This window comes from Choloepus didactylus, chromosome 1 (genome assembly GCF_015220235.1).
Source record: "Choloepus didactylus isolate mChoDid1 chromosome 1, mChoDid1.pri, whole genome shotgun sequence".
NCBI classification, from domain to species: Eukaryota; Metazoa; Chordata; class Mammalia; order Pilosa; family Megalonychidae; genus Choloepus; species Choloepus didactylus.
In genome coordinates, this window is record NC_051307.1 from 5,960,300 (window position 1) to 5,982,509 (window position 22,210).

General features: G+C 48.0%; 1 protein-coding gene across 1 annotated transcript in view; it reads right to left on the bottom strand.

The window, feature by feature from the left end:
* Positions 1 to 22,210, bottom strand: part of BACE2 (beta-secretase 2) — a 105,233-nt gene that overhangs the window by 22,848 nt on the left and 60,175 nt on the right. The window contains exons 3-7 of the mRNA XM_037831451.1: positions 16,830 to 17,046; positions 12,643 to 12,771; positions 11,397 to 11,531; positions 8,859 to 8,960; positions 5,347 to 5,496 (exon numbers count right to left, since the gene is read on the bottom strand). Coding sequence (XP_037687379.1) covers positions 5,347 to 5,496; positions 8,859 to 8,960; positions 11,397 to 11,531; positions 12,643 to 12,771; positions 16,830 to 17,046 — 733 coding nt within the window. The remainder of the gene's footprint in view (positions 1 to 5,346; positions 5,497 to 8,858; positions 8,961 to 11,396; positions 11,532 to 12,642; positions 12,772 to 16,829; positions 17,047 to 22,210) is intronic.

Genomic DNA, 22,210 nt, shown 5'->3' on the forward strand with positions numbered 1-22,210 from the left:
CTGTGTGTGCCCCCACCCCCTGGCTGAGCCACCCGAGCCGAGGACGCTTCTTGTTCACCCCCGGTACCCCCCCACCCTGGGACCTGTGAGTACCACACTGTCTTTTCTCATGCACACTGGACTCAGTTTCCCACTGTATCACACCTGGCTTCCACCCGGACCCAAATTTAAAATCCAACCCTACCAGTTTGGACAAATAGTGCACTGTGCAGGGTTGTTGGTTGGGGCCACTGGAAATGAGGCACGAAGCCTTCCGGCTGCTCTGGGCTCACTAACTGGCTCTCCCACATGGCTGAGACTACCTGGGAAGGGGCCACAGGCTGCTAACCCACACCCGCCCTGCTCCGCGTTGCTGCCTGTTGACTCTACTGGGTGTTACCCACACTCCCTACCCTAAACGTGGATCCTGCAAACGGGAGTCCTCCCGGGGGCTGTAAACGGCTAGCCCGAGCATGGCAAGAGGGGAAACCTTGGTTTTCAGTGCCCTGGAATGGGAACAACTAGTCTGAGACAATTTGGCTAATATTTGAAGGTCCCATTGGCTCCGTGGAGTCTTTTGAGAACAGGAAATGGGCAACCCCTGTGCTGGGGCTGCTGGGGCAAGGAATATGTGGGCGTTAGAGGCTCGGCCCCGCAGGAGCTGGGGGACTTCCAGGGACCAACCCCTGTGTTGGTGGACGGGGTGCCAGAGACCAAATATATATATATATACTTTGCCCCTCCCACTAGCCAAGTGGGGAGCCTTTTGGGACCCAGTGTCCGACCTGGAAAAGGAGGTGGAATTTCATCGATGCTAATGCTACTTTTGTATGCAGTGCAGCTCGCTGGAGAGCCAGGGCTTAGGACTCAGCCTCAAACACCCTGCTTCCCCAGGGTGGCGGTTTGGGGCCTGCACAATTAGTAGAGCTGGAAGTGATCCAAACAGTCCTCAAGGATGCTCTCAGCTGCCAGTTGCCCAATCTCCAAATCTTCACTGGCTCTTGGGTGCTGGCCACAGGGCTGGCAGGGCGGTCAGGCCAATGGAAACAATAATTTTCTCCTGCAAGGAAGGCCGTTTGGAAATAGCTCTCAGCCTCACCCACTTCCACACCACATTGGTGTTGCTGTTCGATGACACTGCCGATAAACTACCTGGAATTCTATTCCTTCACAGCATATCCAGCAGGTCCCTCAGAGACTGCCCACTTAGGACCCCCAAGTTTCCCCTACCAACTGGCAGTCGGGCCCGTGGCACCTCCGTACTCAGAGGCTACCCTGCCCTGGTGAGTGGGCATGCAGAAGGAGACGGCCTCCAGGCCCATCACTGGCATCGACAGTTACTAAAGGCCGTGACTGGTCTTCAAAAGCCAAACACTGGATCCCACAGACGGGTCACATTCCATGGTGGAGGGGGCATAAACTCTTCTCCTGCAGCTGAATTAATTACATGGGACCACCTCCCATCACTGCCAGGGCCGCCAGGAAGGGGAGATGATGGCTCCTGGGCCAAGCACTGGAATGAGCTGGGTTACTTTAGAGGGAAGAGAAGCTATGTCCAGTGGATGTCGGTCACACAAAAAATGCCCTCCTTTTCTCCTGCCCTAAGTGCCCATTCCCCATACAAAGCATCCAGCTGGCAAGCACCAGCCTAGAGCAAGCCCCCAGAGAAAGCACTACACCATCTCTCGGCAAGGGGTCACGACACCAGGTCTGGCTGTCACGATGTAAGTAGCAGGCCCAGCAGCCGGTTCACGCCGATGGGCACAATGTCAGCATTCTCCCGGACTCTGGGTTTTAGTATTTTTGCTGACTGTGGGGCCGCAGGCCTATTTACAACTCACAAGCCCTCACCGTGCAGGCCTAGGAATACTCAAACAATTTTCAGGTAACCCAAACTGTACCCAGAAATACTGCTCCTCAACCCCCTGTGCATAACGTGCCACCGAGTGTGGCTGAGGACCAAAGCATCCCGCTTTACCGGTTTATATATATTATGACCCCAGAAAGAGCCAGGATCTTTGATGCAATCTTGTGGGACAGATGTATCAGTGTGATTAGGTTGGAATTCTTTGAGTGTTTCCATGGAGATGTGACTCAATCAATTGTGAGTGAAATGTTTGATTGGATAATTTCCATGGTGGTATTGCCCCGCCCATTCAGTGTGGGTTTTAATTGGCTCACTGGAGTCATATAAAGGAATTCACAGACAGAAGGACCTCAGAGCAACTGAGAGTGACATTTTGAAGAGGAGCTGCAGCCAAGAGAGGACAAAATGCCTCAAGAGAAACATTTTGGAGGACACCATCTTGAAACACAACCTGGGAGCAAGTGGACGCTAGCCATGTGCCTTCCCAGCTAACAGATTTTCTGGACGCCGTTGGCCATCCTCCAGTGAAGGTACCTAATTGTCAATGTCTTACCTTGGACACTTTATGGCCTTAAGATTGTAACTTTGTAACCAAATAAACCCTCGTTGTAAAAGCCAATCCATTTCTGGTGTTTTGCAAAATGGCAGCATCAGCAAACCAGAACACCCCCCTACATGTCAAATGTGTCCACTGGTACCATTCATGGATGATTCTCAACCCAGGTGTCACCTAAACAAGACTCATACAGCACCAATGGCCTTACAAGTATCATCAGATAAAACCTGCAGGGCCCACTGTCCTCTATCTACCCCAGCCTGCTGGACAAGAGCTTGGGTTGCAAAGAAAGCCTACAAAGAATTAACATCCAACTGGCAAATAAGCATGGACAAAACATACTCTCCTTATAGGGAAGTGTGGGTGGCTGCACAGGAACACACAGCCAAAGTCTTTGCTGGGTGTGTTCTAGTTGACCCCCTGGAAGACATGGAGCTCTGTAATGACAACTGTTTTATAGAAACCAATAGAGATATCATGACTAGAGCTGCCCAGTGGAATTTAAAAGCCCATGACAAAATTCCCCATCCTTATGGATTGCTACTTGGGAGGGCCCCCCAGCAATCACCAGCTCAGGCAACATTGCCCCCCCCCGCCCCATACCAGTTCACCGACGGAGCCGACGCCATCCAAGACTACCACCGAAGGTCACCTGGATGAACCCAAGTCACCCCTATGCTCCAGCCACCTAATGAACCCAGACACTGCACTGAGAAATGGGAAGGGGAAACGTCAGGAGGCCAGCTGGCTAAAAGAGAGGCTGCCTAACCAAGTACCCTCTTTCTCAGGCAATGCTTGTGGCCATGAGTGGCACCCCCCATGATTTTAAAGCTGCCTTGTGCTTTGCCATCTCCTACCTGCAAACTAAATGTTGCATCTTCAATATCCCACAGCAGGGACAATCTTCCAGCCCCTGGAGGCCCACGTGTGTTTGCTCTTCTTCGCTGCCTCCCCTCCCATCCCGCGGTAGGCTAATAAGTGCTGACAGAACCAGAAATAGATTCCTTAGCCTAGCTAGCCTTGGAGAACCAACTTCTTGGCCACAAAAGGGGGTGTCTGTGCCATCAAAAGCATCTCCTGCTGCATGTACATTAATAATTTGAGGCAGGTCAAAATCAGCTTAAAAAGATGGCTCAAGATTTTAAGACGTTTCACAACATAACCAAGGTTTTCCAACAGATACCTCAGACCCTAAAAACCCCTGACATTTCTTCCTTGCTATCCCCGGGCTACACAAAGGCTTCCAGCTCTTGGTTTCACTATTTATTGGCATTTTTATAATAACCAATATCCTCAAATGCTTTATGCCCCGGGCAGTAAATATACCGGCCACCCAAAATGCAACCATCCTCCAAGTAATTGATGCCAGGCATTGAGGGATGTACAGTGATAACAACCAGAATTTTTGGTATGCTGCCTTGGCATCCATGTCACTTTGGCTGAGCCACTCGCCTCAACACTGACCTTTGGCTATTAATAAGCAGCTTTCTAGCCCTTGGGCACAAATTCCCCCCAAGCCCAAACCTGCGTCTGCAGCCACCATCCACCCTCACCCCTTACCCCACCCCACTGCCCTCGGACCTCCACTCCGTTTACCTTTTTGTGCACAATTGCTTTAAACTAGCCAATCCCGCATTCCTGCAGAAAAGCGGCTAACCTCCATCCCTGGACCATGATAAAGGCACCAGCCCGGGCGTCCCTCTTGCTCTGCGTGTGCTCCTCACCTGCTGGGCAAGGCACCCGAACCGAGGGCACTTCCCGTGCACTCCTCTCTCCGCGACCCGTAACAAGCTTTCTTCTCTGACATGCTGGCCTTCTTTGGTTTCCCATTTTGGGGCACCTGACCTCCATCCAGACCCAAATTTAAAATCCACCTGAACTAATTCAAAACAGGGTTGTCTGAGTTGGGCCTTAAAGGATGGGAAGACTTGGGATACGCAGATGGAGGGGGTAACAGACGGCATTTCAGGCAGTGGGGGATGGTGGGAGCAGATGATAGGGGACTGGAGAGAAGGGGACAAACTGGGGCACAGTGACCACCAAGCACAGGGACAAGGGAGCAGCAGGACACGGGCTGGAGAGCCAGCTGGGTCCCGGGCTGGAGGCCTCGGGATCTAAATCATGGAGACGTGCAGACCACTCACAGCAGCAGGGCCTGGGATGGAAGCCGTGGCTGAGGAACATTCACCTGCAAAGCTTTAAAGAGAGGAGCAGGTGGAGGCTTGGGATGCCCGAGAACACTCCAGAGGTAACAGGTGAGGTGAGGGCCAGACTAGAGCGAGGGTTACGGGAGTGGAGAGGAAGGAAAGAGGAAAAACTTAACTCAGGGAGACAGACCTGGATATCTAATTAAATGTTTAAGATGAAGATGGCAACAATGACGACTTGAATTACAGAAAAAACATCTTCATTTGTGACAATTCAGTTCTGGTCTTTATTTACAAGCAAAACAGCAAACGTATCTACAAGGGTGCGGTAACCGATTGCAGTGATGTCCCCAGTCTCCACCTTTCCTTGTAGCCCCGCCATCTGCAACCAGATTCACAGCTTCTCCCATGGAGATTCCATCTGGGAATCCGGGCTGGCCGGGGGCTTGTCTGGGTGGTGTGTGGAAGAGATGGTGGCCGGTTCCGAGTCTACACCTCAGGAGCCCTTGGTGTTTCCTTCCTCTCTCTTGCAACCCTGCCACCACCGAGTGAACTGGCCACTATCCGGGTCACCTAGCCCTCAGTGGAGACAGAGCTGGCCCCCAACACATGAACAGGGAGAGCAGCCGAGCCCAGCAGACCTGCCCAGCTGACCCAGACATGCGAGCAATAACAAATGCTTATAACGTTCATCAGCATCACAGTGGCACGGATGTCCAACCCAGGTGTGGTAGCCTTCAGAGGCTTTACTCACACAATCACGCCAAAAAGAGAAAATCACCCGTTTAAGTTCATACCTGAGGCAGGATGGTGATGCGGAATGATCTGCTGGAATTCTCATCTCTCAGGTAAATGGAGATTTTAGGAAAGTAGGACCAAGGTGTTTCAGAATTAGTCCAGCAGGCCAGCTGAGACCCAGTCCAGAAGCCATCAGAGAACTCTGGAATCTAGACAAAACAAGAGCACGTGAAACACAATGACAAGTCTGGTACGTCAACCGGAAACAGCTTGCAGCTCTCCAAGTCGTCTCGCCAGACGCCGAGAGCTCAACCACGCTTCATTTGGACAGAGCGGCAGGGACGTCTGTCCTCTGGAAAAGGAATGGTGACAGCAAAACAACAACTCACAAAATCGTTCCTGTCTCTAGAGCGCTCACCAGGATAAATCAGTTATCAGTGCCACACAGGCAGCAATTCCATTCTTCCTCATGACGCGCCATCAGTGAGGGAGCACAATCACCTCCAGGCTGTGTGGAGGAAACCAAAGCACAGAGAGGGAAAGTGACTTGTCCAAGGCCACACAGCAGAGCTAGAAGAATATGTGTCAGGGGCAGAGCTAGAAGAGAATGTGAAGAGGGGCAGAGCTGGAAGAGGAGGTGATGGGGCGGAGCTAGTAGTAGATGGACAGGGAGGTGGGGGGGGCAGAAGTAGAGGTGATGGGGGTGCCATTGTTTAGCTTCTTGTTGACGCAGGGGCGTGGCGGACCCTGTTGCATTTGTGAGAGACCTTCCAGGCTCTCTCTGTCGGTCCCAGGTGCTCTCTGTCGGTCGCTGGTTGTCTGGTAAAGTGCAGAGGATGGGTCCGTGTAGACACACACAGAGAGGGCCACTGATGTGGACAGGGTGGATGATGTGGCCGTGGAAGCGATAGCTCGGAAAGGGGGTGGGGAGAGGAGGAGACTCCAACAAAGAGGGACACGCTGCTCGGGAAAGCCCGGGCGAGAAGGTGTCGAGGAAGCCAAGGGAAAATGGAGAGGAAGAGGGTAGAAGGGTGCAATGCTGCCGAGGCCAAGCGAGACGAGAATGGAAAAAACAACAGTGTCATAAAGCATATGTAATAAATACGCGTCGGTGCCGCGTGCTACCCAAACACGCAGGAAGAAAATGCCCTGGGGTCTGTTCATCCATCTCAAAGTCTGTGATTCATTTGCAAACTTTCTAATGCAGGTGTTGATCTATTTTTGCTTTTAGAGAAGTTGAGTGGGAACGGCCACCTTGGCGGGGGCACTTAGAGCTCACGTGATAGGACCTGCCCCGAGGGTTTGGGGGGGTCCGGTAAGGGCACCACCCCCGTTGCCAATTTGCAGAGTTGGAAATGAGAGGCTTAGAGGGTGAAGGTCCTCGCCCGTGTGGTCGGACTTGGGTTTGGATGTGAGAATGTCCATCTCCCAAGATATGCCGTTCAACCACGAGGCTGGAAGGCCTTCTCCAAGGGCTGAGCTGTGTGTTCTTAGGGGACTGTTTCAGAGCTCAGGGTGCAGAGTTTTAAAGTTAGAAGTTATCTTAAAGGGGTTGTGACCCTGTTCTTGACTTTGCAGATGAGGAAAGCGAGACCCAGAGACAGGCAGGGCCATGTGGGGCCACGCAGGTGCCATGGCTGATCTCCAGGACTCTGTGCCCTGCACTGCCCTGCCCCAAATTCCCCACCAGCCTCAGGAGATTGCAAAATACAGACATAGAAATCATCCCTTTCTAAAACCACATCTGAGCAGCCCACGCCCACAGACAGAACCCAGCATTTTTATTGTCCTTAATTCTCTGAAGGCAGCCCTTTCAGTAACTAAAAAGAAAACCCAACCCAAGATAGGGAGCTTAGATAAACTTGGTAGATAACAAGAACAAACCCTTAAAGACAGATACACAATACACCCTTTGTTGGGCTTTCCCTGCCCCAAAACAAACAACCTGGTTCTCCTTCCTGAGGCAGGCACTGAAGTCAGAGGATAATTTTAGACAAGGCAAACAAATTTCGTAACCTCATTCTCACTCCCTCCCGGTTCTCTTACAAAGTCATAGTAGCTGCTGAAGCAGGTGGCAATGAGCTCAGGAGTGCTCATGGTGGGCAGCCCCCAGCCGGCGGACCCAGGGTTCTGAAAAGGATCAAGGCTTTGTTTGATGCACATGCTGGCATTACAGAAGAATCCTTGGGCTAGTCATAAAAAAAATCATAATTCAGACTACTGAACGTGAAGATACATGGGCTGATGTTGCCAAGGACATTTTTACTCTTTAAGAAATCAGCCCGCTGCTCCTTATTTGTAGCGTGGCCTGATTTTTAGCAAGTGTTCTAACTTTACGGCACTAATGCATGCACCTGCCGTTCTTTCTGATTCAGCAGATGTTAGAGTAGGTAGGGCTGCTGCCTCTAGAGCTTGCAGTTCAACGAGACCTCCAGTTCTTTTTTTTTTATCACCCCCTCCCCTGTGTTCCTTTGATTTACTTGCTGTTCTATCCACAGCAGCTTTTTACTTTTGAAGTTTGGGTTCAGGACAACCCAAAGCCCTCCCTTGCTCTCTGGGTATCTGGTATCCCTGCTAGAGCCTGGAACAAAGCAACTGCTGTGAACTATTGCCATCAATGGTTTGTTGGGTGTGGCCATCCAACGGAACAGTGGGACATGAGCCCCATGTTAGCATCAGGATAAAGGCTGTGGGCAGGAACAGTTATTTTTGGTGACCTTGCAAGGATGGCGCTGAGTGGACATTACTGCTTATGAAAATACTCAGGAAGCCAAAAGCAACATTTACCTCATGCACTGGGGTTTAGACATTAAATAGAAGCTTCTCTTTGCCAAATGCTTACTAGATGCTGGCCATTTTACCCCAAACCCTCACAAAACCCAGCAGATGAGAATGCAGAGGTTCCCAGAGGTCCATCTGACCCCCAAAGCTGTGCTTGAAATTTCCAATGCCACCCCCCCCCCACCCCGTTGTCCTGAGCTGAGGGAAAGTTGGGTTCACACTGGGGTTACCGTCATCTAGGTCCCCAAGGTCATGCTGTTCTCGACCTCTGAGAAAGGCCATAAGATCATTATTTGATTGGCTGAACAATCTTTTTCTTCTGTGAAACAATCACAATCTTTTATAGAACTAAGAATTCACACAATCACAATATTTCATAGAACTAAGAATCCAGCACAGCATGGATGAAGGCCAAAGAAGAGTGCAGTTTGGGGGTTGTTTTGATTTAAAGACATAAACTTACTTTTGATTTGGTATTTGCTTTATTCTAATTATATTATCATGTCTTTTTTCTTAGATAAAATAAAAAAATACTATACCAACTAAATTATTATTTGAAACACCAAAAAGGATTCCACATTCAGATCCAAGACCTCTGGGGTTAAAATAAAGGAATTATTTGCAGATTAGTGTCAAAGACTAAGATCCCAGACTTAACAAGTCACTGTTTAAAAACACAAGCACCAGCCTTCCGCATCCTCAGCCGGAGATGATTAGAACACGGGCGGTGCCTCACCAGGGGACCGTGACCCGGTGTCCTTGGAGACTGGTCAGCGTCACGAGGACTCACCAGAGACGCGTGGGCCACAGCCTCCACCACCGCGCTGAACACCTTCTGGGGCAGGCGCAGGAGTGTGGTGCCACTGTCCACGATGGCCTTGTCTGCGTTGTACTGGGGACAGAAGAGAGCACAGGGGCTGTGAACATCACCCCATCACTGCGGGCTGCAAAACCAGGACGGCAACAGAAGTTCACCAAAGGCTATGATTGACTTCATATTCTCGGAGCTTGGGCACCAGCACTCCCATGGCCCAGCATTCCCATTTCACAGGTAAGGAAACCGAGGCCCAGGCAGGGCAAGAGACGCGACCGAAATCAACAGCCCTCCTGGCGCAGAGCTTTTCCTTACTTGGAGCTGCCCAAATTCCTTCCTCAAGGACCTGCCCTGGGCTGAGGGAAAAAGTTCATTCCTCTTTCCAGATGAAATGGCCCATTAAGTATCATTTACTCAAATTGCACAAAACTCTATTATTGCACTAATGCACAAAGAGAAGAAGGGCAGGTGATTTTGCAACAGATACTTCATGCTTGCATTGGGAAGGAAGCCAGAGCCACATTTAGTAAGAGAATGAGACAGACAGACAGACAGACAGACAGACAGACACACAGAGGCACAGCAGCCCTGCCTGCCCTGCCTCTAACATTCTTTATGTGACAGAATGATGGGAAGGAAGGTCAGTGAGCCAACCCACCCAGGCCACCCAAGCAGTAGGGGCACAGCTGGAGGTTCGGGGGCTGCCCAGCCGTGGAACGAGCCATAGGGAACTCAACTCTTCTGCTTTTAAGGCAAATCCTTGAGTGACAGGACCAAACACGCCAATCAGGTCTCTAGGAAATAAGGTATTGTTTTGGCCACAGTGGGAAGAGTTAAGAATTTTAAGAAAATGAAACACACCAATATATTAGTATTCTTTTTGTACCTAAAATTACTTTCCGTTTAGAAACAAATTTAATTTAATTAAAAAAAAAGATTCCTCTTTTTTTTTTTTTTTTTTTTTTTTTTTGTATATGGAAGAAAAGTAAATATACTGTAGCAAATAGAAATGTTGTGGTGGATGCTCTGGGTTTTGTTGTTTGTCCTTTTGGGGGATGGACAGCACTGTGGGTGGGCAGGATGGAGCCCAGAGAACCACTTGGAAAATCAAGCCCCCGAGTATGCACTTGTACGCTAACACATGTGACATGCACAATACACACACTCATGCACACATATGTGATTTTTCTACCACTGGAATCTTTAATGGCAAATACATGCATTTTGACAAAAAACACAGTTTTGCGGTTTTGGGACTGAAATGTCATCACAGTGAATTGACCATCACTTTATCAGCCTTGTCTACACTGGTTTACCAGAAGGATCTATGAGTGTGAGGATGTGATGGTTGGGTTCATGTGTCAGCTTGACCAGGTGATGGTGCCCAGTTGCCTGGTCAAGCAAGCACTGGGCTCTCTGTTGCTGCAAGGATGTTTTACAGACTTAAATCATCAGTAGGTTGATTGCATCTATGGCTGATTACATCTGCAGTCGCTAAGGGGAGCGTCTTCCGTAACAAGAGAACTTTAATCTAATCAGTGGAAAGCTTTTAAGGGGGAGGTGATGGCTTCAGCAGTCAGTAGAGAGAACTTTCATCTCTACTTCAGCCCGCCAGCCTCTCCTGGAGAGTTCATCGAACACCTTCATCAGAGATGCCAGCTCACAGCCTGCCCTATGGAATTTGGACTCGTGCATCCCCGCAGTTGCATGAGACACTTTTATAAAATCTCATACTATTTATAGATATCTTCTGTTGGTTCTGTTTCCCTAGAGAACCCCGACTAATACCCAGGCTGTGTGGGGAAATGTGCTGGTTCCTATGAAAAGAAGTACCACCAGGCAGGAGTACCATGACATTCCGGCATCTCCTATAAACCCCATGGAAAACACTGTGGAAGATCGAGGCTCCCCGAAAGCATCAGAGGGAGAATGTCACCATGTGCCCAAATGCAGCAAGGGTGTGTGTGGCGTGGCTCGTGAGGGATCTGGGATCACAGCTCTGCACATCCACCCCTCTCCAGTAGCATCAAGCCAGGCGTACCTTCTCTCTGAGTAAGAGTTGTGTCCTGGGGGTTAGTGGTGATGGGTTAGCTGTGGAGGGGCAATAAAGCTGGTGACTCTTCTGGTTCATCTGGCTGATTTTCAGCCTCCCTGCCCTCCCCACCTCCCAAATGACAAAACCTGTTCACTTCCTGCTCCCAAACGGAGTGCCAGGGACCAAGAGGCTGAGAGAAGGCGAAAGGTGACGCTCCAAATCATCTTCCTCATGCTTATTAGCCTTATGCTGATTTCCCCTGTTAAGTCAAGAGGTTGGAAGAAAGCAATTTTCTTTTTGGCTGGGTGTCCTTTCATAGTTTTAAACTCACCATATAAAAAGACCCTTTATCTTTTCATGCAATGCGCCTGAGCTAGAACAACTTCTGATTTCATGTACAGGGCCTGGCTGACAGATTTAAGTGACTCAGGCGCACACGGACGGACAGACGGACACAACAGAAATCACAGTGCACCTACCTCTCTGCAGTCCAGATTCAGGCTTTGACCTCCGATTTCCAATTTCAGAATTTCTATCTGATAATACCACTCCTCCTTGATTGGGGTATACCAGATGTCTCCTGTGTACAAACTGGGTTCAATTCCACCCAGGACCTGGGAAGGAAAATATTTACCGGTATAAGGGGGAAAAATACAGAGACATAGCACAGGTTACACACAGAGGCACACACGCTGAGGTGAAGCTCAGCCAGAGCCCGCAAGTTCATTTTATTGTGATATTACAAAAGAAACACCCACATTTTAAAATTAAACAGGGAACATTTGGGAACATGTATCTCAAAGCCAAACAATATTATTCCCTGGCAAAACTGAGAAGCTTTGGTGGTTGCCTTTTTCTAAAGAAAATCCATAGGATTTCAGCTTCATAATATCAAGAGTTTCCTCCACAGAAAGGCAATAAAAATAATTAACCACATAGACTGACAGGAGTTTAATTCCCCAGAAGTCAGAGAAGAGGAAGCAGAATGAAAGAGCTTCTGTATTCAAAACGTCACTTTGCAAAACCATGTAATACTGCCCCACAAATCCCAGGCTACACTCGCCCCTTTAAGCAAGTGTATCGTCAGCAAATGAAACAGAGCCTGCCTCTCGGAATCAGGGAGCAAAGGGGTTGGCAGCATCCAGCCCCAAAGGGGCCCTTCACGGGTAGCGTGCCTGTCACCCCCCATCCCAGACCTCTGCGTGCAGGGTCACCCGAGGGCACGCTGGGGCTGCAGCACAAACTCGTGTGCTGTGTGTGTGTGTGTGCGGGGATGTAGCTGTGTGTGAGAGAGTAAAAAAGGATGCACAGATGTCCCTGTCTCCTAATGGGATATGGGAGGCACAGGCCTGCCAGAGCAAGGGCCGCCTTCCATCCCCCCCCACCCCACTGCTCCTCACATACCCTCCCCTGCCCACTCCCACCCCACTCCCCGACCACAGTCCTTGCCAACGACATTCAAAGGACAATAAAGGAAAGCTTTAGTGGGATGTGGGGATAGAATGAGAATTATCTTTTTAGATGACAGGATGATTAGGAAGGACAAAATGCTATTTAATTTCATCCACTTTTTCTTAGGTTCTATTACAAGGATTATCACTTTTTTCATGGCACATAAGTATGCTCAGGTTTCAAATATTTCTGACGAGGTTCTTAATGAGGTAGTAAAAATAGCCCCACCAATTTGTGATTTTTTTCTCCCATTTAAGACTAAAAAATACCCACAAGACTACCTCCGTTGGTACCAGATCCAGCCACTGGCAGTCCCGCCCCACACATCTGCATGGAGAAAACGTTGGGGATCTTGGCTTGCATCACAAGGGAATCAAAGAATGTCTCCAGGGAACTTGATGGCTGCGGGAGGATTGAAAAGAAGGACAACTGCTTCATGACTTGCGCAGTAAGGAGAGACCCAGCACAATGTACGATATTCTTTTTCCTTATATTTCACTGTTCAAGGCTAAACAGTAAACGGGATTGTGATGCGGTACAGTGATCAGAAGCCCACAACAGAACTTCCCACCGCTTGGTATTTTTCCTGTTGGTGCGGCTGTGTTGTAAAAATAAGACAGTTTTTCCGGAAGCTATTAAGACTCTGCCACACTTATCATCATGACTGCCTTGTGAGGCAGGCGTGAGAAGATGTGGAAGTGGGTTACCGAGGTAGGTGGTGGATTCTAATCTTAGACATTTCTGGGTTAAGGAGAGAGCAGTTTCTCCAGGAGCTGTCTCTGCTTCTGAAACCCTTATTCACTTTTCTCAGCCTCCAGGGAAATGCAAGATGACTGTGCCAGGCAGACGCTTCGTCCAGACCCTGAGAAGGGGGTTTTACGTCTGAGTCTTGAGCCCTTGGCTAAGCTGCTGAACACTGGCCATAGGGAAAGTAGCAGCCAAAGGAACAATGTTGTGTTCCCGAAGTTGAAAGAGCCCTGTTATTCCTCACGGCCATTTCCGGTACACCTGGTTTGCTATGTATCTCTGTTGCACACAACCATACATTCAGAGGATACAACCATTTTACACAGAAGGACTCAAAAGCAAAAAGGATGATTTCTTGGGAATCTTGGGATTCTCTGAGTCAGAGGTGGGCTGGAGTTGTTGTTGGTTGTCGTAGTTTGGAACTGTTATATACCCCAGAAAAGGCCATGTTCTTTTAATCCACTCCTGTGGGTGCAGAACGGTTGTGGGTGCGACCTTTTGATTAGGTTATTTCAGTCTGACGTGTGACCCACCCAATTCAAGGTGGGTGTTGATCCCTCACTGGAGTCCTTTATGAGAGGAAAAAGGACATAGGCGACGCCTAGAGAGCTCAGAGAGAAACACCCAGAGAAGCAGAGAGAAAAGCCCCAGAGATGCTAAGAGAGGACCCACAGAAGCTCAGAGAGGCCACTGGAACCAGGAACTGAAAGCAACGAAACCCAGGAGCAAAGGACCAGCAGACGCAGGCCCTGTGCCTTGTTATCTGAGAGAGGAACCCTGGATGCCAGCAGCCTTTCTTCAGAGAAGGTATCATCATGTTGATGCCTTAATTGGGATATTATCATGGCCTTAGAACTGTAAATTTGTAAACTAACGAATCCCCATTATAAAACCCAATCCATTTCTGGTATATTGCATTCCAGCAGCTTTAGCAAAGCAAAATGGTGGTCATGGAGGAAAGGTTAGACTTTGGTTTAGACTTCGGCTTAGATGACTGGGAGATAGCAGTTAGTCACCGAGTTGATCGTTTTTGATGTAAGCATCACAGAGAACCGTAGTAGCATACATGCTACAGGCCAACTCCAACCACCTATGGTGAACATAAGCAATGATTATTTTTTAATCTTAGAAACTAAAACTACAATGCCAGAGGGAGTGAGTAGATTTCCATTATCTACTACATATAAATCTTTTCGTTTGCTTAGTCCATTTGTGTTTGGCCTCCAATTGTTTCCTTCCTGGCACTAGTAGAATTCTCTGGCAGAATTTGGCACAATCTCTATATATGATCTTTGTTGAAACTCATTGTGTTTGCATCAAGGAATGAGGAAAAGTCCCCAGTTGAAATGAGATGGGTTTGGGGGTGGCCCAGCCTGGGGTTCTCCTTTTGTCTGCCTTCTTGAGGCAGCAGGGCAAAGTAAACATGGTCTGGAATTCAATCCTGGCTCTCTGCTTGTTTCCTTATCTGTAAAATGTGGGTAAATAAAAACCTCCTGGAGCTGCTCCAGGGGTAAATGGGTAGATGCATATAAAGTGCCTGGAGCAGTACTGGCACAATGTAAAGATTCTATTATTATTCTGTCAAGTGGCTCTTCACAAGGAATGAGTTTATAAAATAAAGTTGCCCAGGACCAACCCCGAGAGGGTCTGATTCCATTGGTCTGCAGTTGGCCTGGGATGCTGTAGTACAACAAGCCTATAAGTGGTGTCTACACACGGCCTTGGATGGAAGCAGTGGGACAGACCAAGGGCTGCCTCTCTCCATGACCGCCACCGACTACTTGGCTGAAGTGTTCCAGAAACACCTTTGGACCACCAACCCAGATGACCCTCTGGGTCCCCTGCCAGCCCTGTTTCCAGCCTTAACTCCAGGAGGTAGTTTAAATTATGTGCTTCACGAAATGGAAAACAAATAAAAAGCATTCTAAATCTCAATCCCAAACCCTTTTGAAGACTGTAACCAGGACCTTTTGAAGATAGTATTTTTAGTTAAGGTATAGCCTAACTGAAGGAGGCTGGCACTTAATCCTACCTTGAATTGGGTGGGTCACATCTCCGTGGAAACAGCATAATCAAAAGGTCCCACCCATAATGGGTCTGCCTCCACAGGAATGGATTAAAAGAATGTGGCCTTTTTGGTTTAAGTAACAGCTCCAAACCAGCACAACTGTCATAGCAGCTGAGAAACTCATCGACTCCATTTCCTACAAATCCTGTTACTGTCTCCCCAAACTGGGCAACAGGAAGTCCACTGTTGGCAATCTCCTTGAAATTTCATGGACAAGGAGAAAGGCAACATGGAGAGTCCAGACACCCAAAATACCCCTGAAGCAGTTTGTTCGCACAGATGTTTTACGTGTCATTAATGCTGGTAATTTAGGTTTACCCCGCATTTCCTAATAATTAGCATAAAATCAATTTTACTCACATCTTTTACTTCCAAATAATCACATAAAGATGAAGCATTTTTCCCAAAGTCATATCGCCAGTAGAAACATACTTAGGAACGTAAGTCATTACCAGCCTGCCAAGAGCAAAGGGGGCTCCTCGACCTAATGAGTTCCGTAGTCTCTCAGTCCCCACGTTTCTCAGATGGGATAACAGGACCTTCCAAAGCCCACCTCATGGGACGGCCACGAGAACCAGTGATGTGACATCTAATGTCTGCAGCCTGGTGTCGAACAGGCTCTGGGCAACTGTGTTCTTTCTCTTTGTGAAGCCCTACGATGCCCCCGCCATTTGCAAAGAAACTTGCGCTGGGACAAATGTTCCCACAGGGTAGGAAGACAGACCTTTCTGGAGCCTCAGAGCCAGCGGCAGCTCGGCTTTCCTGGGCCTGTTGCTCCGCCATCGTGGTCCTGTTTTCTTCAACACTTAGCTCTGGCTCAGAGTCTATCTCTGGGCAATGCCAGGCCAAGGAGTGGTGTCCAGTCCTGGGTCAGGACAGGTGAGCTCCCTCCACCTTCCTCGAGTGTCCACAAACCCCGTGGGGTCTAATCCCACCTCCCTCTGCCAACGCTTCGCCTTCTGGTGGGAATATCTCCTGCGTCCCTCCCCCTGCACCCTCATATTACTGCTTTTGTGTCGGCCCCAAGGACCAATATTTGGAGAACACTCCCTGATTTGTGAAGGTCCTTATGCTGATGGAAGCAAGGACTCCAAAATTCCTTGTAGGCTCATCACAATGTCAAGTGGCCGGCAATCCCCAGTGTGGACTTCCGAGTCTCCGAGTGTCTCCTGAGGGGGTGCGGAGGGTGGGGAAGGCAGCGGGAGGCTCACCCGGCCCCGCCAAGGCCCTTTCTACCTCCTCTGGGCCCAGGGCCCACTGTGTGTGCCGTCTCCACGCACATGTATGATTTAATAAGGGTGTGTTTTCTTTTCATTTCACCCTAATGAAAACTCTTAAGCAAGTAACATCATCAAAATGATTCAGAGTCTACTAATACTTTTAACTATATAACTAAAACTGATGCAAAATCACAAAAAACTAAGGCTATTATTATATCTTGCAAGGAGGTTTGCAGAATTAGTGCTATTGGCCTTAACTTTAAAAAATGCTTAGAAATATAATTAATGACGTGAACGCTGGTCTATTCCAACCACACGACTCTCGCTGACTGTGGGTTTATGTGTGTCCCCGGTGACAGCTGGGGCCTGAGTGTCAGCCCTTTTCAGAATCTCGTCCCCGTTATTTGATTTACTTAAATCCTTACCTTGGCCAAGGTAGCATACGCAAGTCCAAGGATTCCATTCCATTTAATTTCAGGCAAAAAGAAATTCTCTGATTCATAGATAGTAGCAACGTTGACCAGGAAGGAGCGGTTGAAGCCCTTGGGAATGCTGACGAGGTCCTCCCCAACGGCGCCCGTCCAGCTCCCTTGTGTGTACTTCACAGTGACGTTAAAGCCCTTGGCATGGTAGGTGCTGGACCTGGAGAAGTTAAAGGAAAGGCTGTCAGAGCTGATCCCTTTAAGAGAGTTTAAGGTGTAGTTCTGTCTACAAATCCACGTTCTCCAAATCACAAAGACAAGATGGCCAGTCGTTGTGGCCCAGACGGCTGCCCTAAATTAGGGAGCCTTGATAATTGGCAGTGCTGATGCCAGGTTTGGTTAACTGTTTTCTACGCCACGGTCAGGGGAGGCACTGGTGCTAGCGGCGTCCCTGAGTGTACCTCTGCCCTGTGCCCAGGCTCAACGCGGCTATGTCAAGTGCATTACCTGCTTCAGCCTGTGGATGGCACAGCTAAGCGGGGCCTTGCCTGAGCCTCTGGCTTTACAGGGATCCTGCATTGCTGCTCCGTGACATAGGCCGGAGCTGGGGCTCAGGTTCACGCGTCTGACAAGGTGAGGAGTCACGATGGAGCCGTCGCTGCCCAAGCCTAGAGCCCCTCCCCTTAGGGAACCAGGCGCCTCCTGATGCCTCGGTCTCCTTCTGCAGCCTCCCCCCGGGTTCAGGACCAGCTGGATGCCCGCACCCTGAGATAGAGGACGAAGCTAACGACACGCTGGGCATGAGTCACTGGGATGTGATCTGGAACCAAGACCCCAACAATCTAAGGGTAAGAGTTACGGAAAAAGAGTATCACCAGCAAGAGTGCCCTGAAATGGATGTTTTTACCGACCACTAAGAGGACTGAAAACCGGTGCAACGATGTCAGAAAGGAACGTGTCCTTCTGGGGTGGTCCCCCGGAAAAGTGAGCCTGTTCATTCATTGTTTTCATTCACTCTGTGAATGACTGTCGCGTGCTCACAGGGCCGAAGGCAGCACCGATGAACATCCTGCCCTCTTGAAGCTTACGCTCGAGTGAGGAGAGACAGACAACAAACAGCTGAATGCGTCAAGTTGCAGGTGGGGATAAGAGCAACACAGGGCAGGGGACAGCGAGTGACCGGGCAGCCGGGAGGCCTCTGTGATACGATGACATTGGTACGAGGCCCAAACAAAGACCACGAGCCATGTGGCTCTCTGGAGAAAGGATGTCCTGGGGTGGGGGTGGGTGCACATGCCAAGGTCCTGGTGGGTGCCCGGTTGGTGATGTCAATACAGAGCAAGGGGACCAGTGGGGCTGGGGCAGACAGACCCAGAGAGAGGGGCAAAGGGGCCGAGAGCTGGGGGAGGGAAGAGGCCTGAGGGTCCTCAGATATTATGATCTTTACAATGAGGACACAAGGAACCCTTGAGGGTTTTAAGCAGGTTAGCGACTTGACCAAGATTACTTCAGCAAGTCGCCTTAAATTGCCCCCCAGGCTCGGTAGGCTGGGGGTGTCAGGACCTGTAAGGTCACACTTAAAGCCCATTTGAGATTGAAACCCTGCTGCACTAAAGGAAGGGACTGAAGGGACATCTCTAGACAGGTGTAACCGGGCATCCAAACCATGATGCTCATAAGAAAAAAATCAAACTTCTCACGTAAGGGTCAAATCACCAAACGGATCATTCTGTGGCCTGCAGTTTTCATTTTGTTTTGTTCTAATATTAAGACTCTGCAGCTTTAATGCATGTTAGTAAGTCTTTGCTGTAGCTTACTGGGGTGAGCAGTGTTCCCCCAAAATTCATGACCACCCAGAGCCTTGGGATATTATCTTATCTGGAAACAGGGTCTTGACAGATGCAATTGTTAAATGAAGGTGCGGTCATCCTCGATGAGGGTGGGTCCTAAATTCAAAGACGGTGTCGTTATTAGAGAAGGGTGAGGGAGATTTGGGGACACAGAGCCACGGGATTGGCGGCTGCCAGGTTAGGGAAAGCTCCTCCCCAGGAGCATGGCCCCATCAACACCTTAATTTGGGAATTCTGACCTCCAAAATTGCGAGAAAATAAACTTCTCTTGTTTTGGGCTACTAAGTTTGTATAAATCTGTTACGGCAGCCTCCAAGAAAGTAATACAAGTAGGATGATACGGACATTAATGGAATCTGGTTTCGGGTCAGGGAGAAAGTTAATTTTCAGTGAAGCAGCAAATATATAAGTTAAGACAAAAAATTCATATACCTGGCAGAATCTTCTGCAAAACAATTTATTACACTAAAATATTAGTGGTGGTTTCCTCTGGGTGGTAGGATTTGAGAGGGACTCTCATTTTGTGGTTAAATCCTTCCATGTTTTTCTGTGATCGCTGATCACAAATCACCATAACATAAAATGATAATGAAAAAGTCTAAAATATTGTGAGAATTACCAAAATGTGACAGAGAGACATGAAGTGAGCACACGCTGTTGGAAAAATGGCACCAACAGACTTGCTCAATGCAGGGTTACCCCAAACCTTCAATTTTTAAAAAAACGCAGTATCTGTGAAGCACAATGAAGTGAAGCACAATAAAATGAGGTATGCGTGGGCTTGCGATTATAGTTTTATTAAAGGAAAGGAATACAAATAAGGAGCCAAATGAAGAGGTGCAAAGGGCGAGGTTTGGAGTGTCTCAAATGTGAAGTGTCCATGTGGAGTGAGAGCGCGTCCCCTGCGCAGCACAGCCATGCATCTCATCAGTCATGAAGCCACAAGTGTCTCGAGTTTATATGGAGCCTCATTACATAGGCAGGATGGGTAGAATCAGTGCCCATGTGAACTCATCTCCGGCTCCCCTTCCTTTCTGGACGTCGGGGACGTTGTGCTGATGTGACAAGGCTAAAAACCCAACCCCCTAGACCCATGATCTTTCTGGTGTGGCCATCAGCCCAATCTTAGACGACCTGTGGCTGCTCCACCCTGTCACATCCTTTGCATATGAGCTATCAGGTATGGTCCAGGGCTCACCAAGAATAACAAGAGATGCCATTATCACAGATGACCCCAAAGATTAAGAGGCTATCCCCCTAGGAGCCAGGACAAAGGCCAGGCTTCTTTTTGGAGACTACTGGGGATGAATCATGTCCCCCACAAAAGGTCCTGTGGGTGTGAACCCATTTGTAAATAGGTCCTTTGAAGATGTTATTACTGTAGTTAAGTTGAACACAAACTGAACGAGGGCAGGCCTTAATCCAATATGGTTGATGTCCTTATAATCAAAGGAAAGATTTCCTTGGACAAGGAAAGAGAAGCCATGGGAAGCAAGCAGCTGGCAGTCAATGGGATCCAGATGAGAAAGAAGAAGATGCCATTATGTGCACTGTCATGTGATGGACAAGCCAAGGACCGAGGAGTGCCAAAAGTCAGGTCCAGAATGCCACAGTCTTCAAGGAGAAAGCATAGTCTTACTAATGCCTCAGTTTTGGATTTCTCTGAGCCCAAAACTGTGACCCAGTAACTTCCCATTGTTTAAGCCAACCTGTTTTATGGTATTTGTTTTCGCAGCCAGGAAACTAAAACAAAGGCCAAACTCCTTACTGTGCAAATATAAAATATGAAAAGCATCTAATTTTAATATTTACTTTCTATTTTAGTTCACTCCACCATGACCTTAAAGTAAGAACAGCATGAAGTCAATGTTTTGTGCACACACCTCTCCGGACAAGAAGCAGCCACCGAGATGGAAAAGTGAGAGCAGATGGACCCCAGGAGCATTGAGTGCCAAGCGATCCCCCAGAAATTAACCATGAAAGGCAGATGGTCAGGTCCTTGAGACGTGGGAATTTGAGGGTTGGTAGAATGCCGTATTTCTGTGCCAATGTAAATTCAGATGTGCTGGGCACACAGGAGGGGTGCCACACATTTATGCTGAATAGCAATAAAAATAATGAACTATTTAGCTTCTTTTGACAATTGAGGCCAGTTCTCCAGTTCAGAAACACACTACTGCTTAGCAAAGAGTTAACTGTCTTGAAATGCTTGGTGGATCTGATCTAGTGGAGGAGTTGGCTAATTGTTTCTTTAAAGGGTCAGATAATAAATGCTTTAGTTTTGGGGGTCATATGATCTCTGCTATGACTACTCAGCTCTGCCTATATAACTAAAGCGAAATCAGCCACAGCCACTATGTAAATAAATGTGAAAGGCTGTGTTCCAGTACAACTTTACTTGCAAAAACAGGCAATGGGTCAGATTTGGCCCATAGGCTGCAGTACAAAAACCCTTGATCTAGTAGAAGAAAAACAATCTACCATTCTATAAGTTTCTGTTCAGAGGTTCTATTTTACTGTCAAGTATATAGAAAATTTATTAGAAGATGCTAATGTTAGTGATAAGAGCCATAAACCAGCCTGAATGTATATTTAGCATGCCTTCTCCACTTCCCTGACCAGACTGCTGTTCCCCTAATGGGGGAACATTCTGGATATTTTGCTGCCACTTGCAGAGAGATCAGAGGCAGCTGAGCAAACCTGAGTGGGTCCAAATACCAGTTCAACAATTTATTCGCTGTGTGAACCTGACTGAAGTTACCTTAACCTCTCCGTGCCTCAGTTTCCTCAACTGAAAAATGGGGATAATACAGCACCATATCTCATGGGGTGGGTTATGAGGAATAAATGAGTTAATACAGAAAAGAAGTCAGGGTGAGATGCTCCATGGTGCTGTTACCCCACAGAATCTTCCAACAACTAGCAAAAATTGGCAGAGCCATCTTCCTCAAAACTCTGGAAGACAGATAAAGGATTGTAGTAATGGAGCAAGGGCAAATCAAGAAAATGCAGCTTTAAAACTGGTAGGCAAAACTCAAGGTGCCCTTACTAGCACCATGGTAACCACAAAGAAAATATATGAAAAATATATGTAGAAAGTAATGAGAAGGGACTCTAAATGGTACAAAACAAAAAATCAAATAAATATGAAAGCAGGCATTAACAGAAGAAATTGGGGCGAAAACAGGTTAAGATTTGGAAACACCAAATAGCAAAATGGCAGAAGAAATTCAGGCATTATCAGTTGGTTACTCTAAATATAAATGGATTAAACTCTCCTGTTAATGGCAGAGATTGGCAGAATGGATAAAACAAAATAAAATAAAAAAGAACAAAAATGACCCACCTATATGCTATTTAAAAGAGACTTGCCTTAAATTCAAAGACACAAGTAGGTTGGAAGTCAAGGATGGAAAAATGTATACCATGCAAATAGTAACCGAAAGAGACTTGGGGTATCTATAGCAACACCAGATAAAACAGACTTTAAATCAAAAACTGTTATGAGAGATAAAAACTGTCACTATATATTGA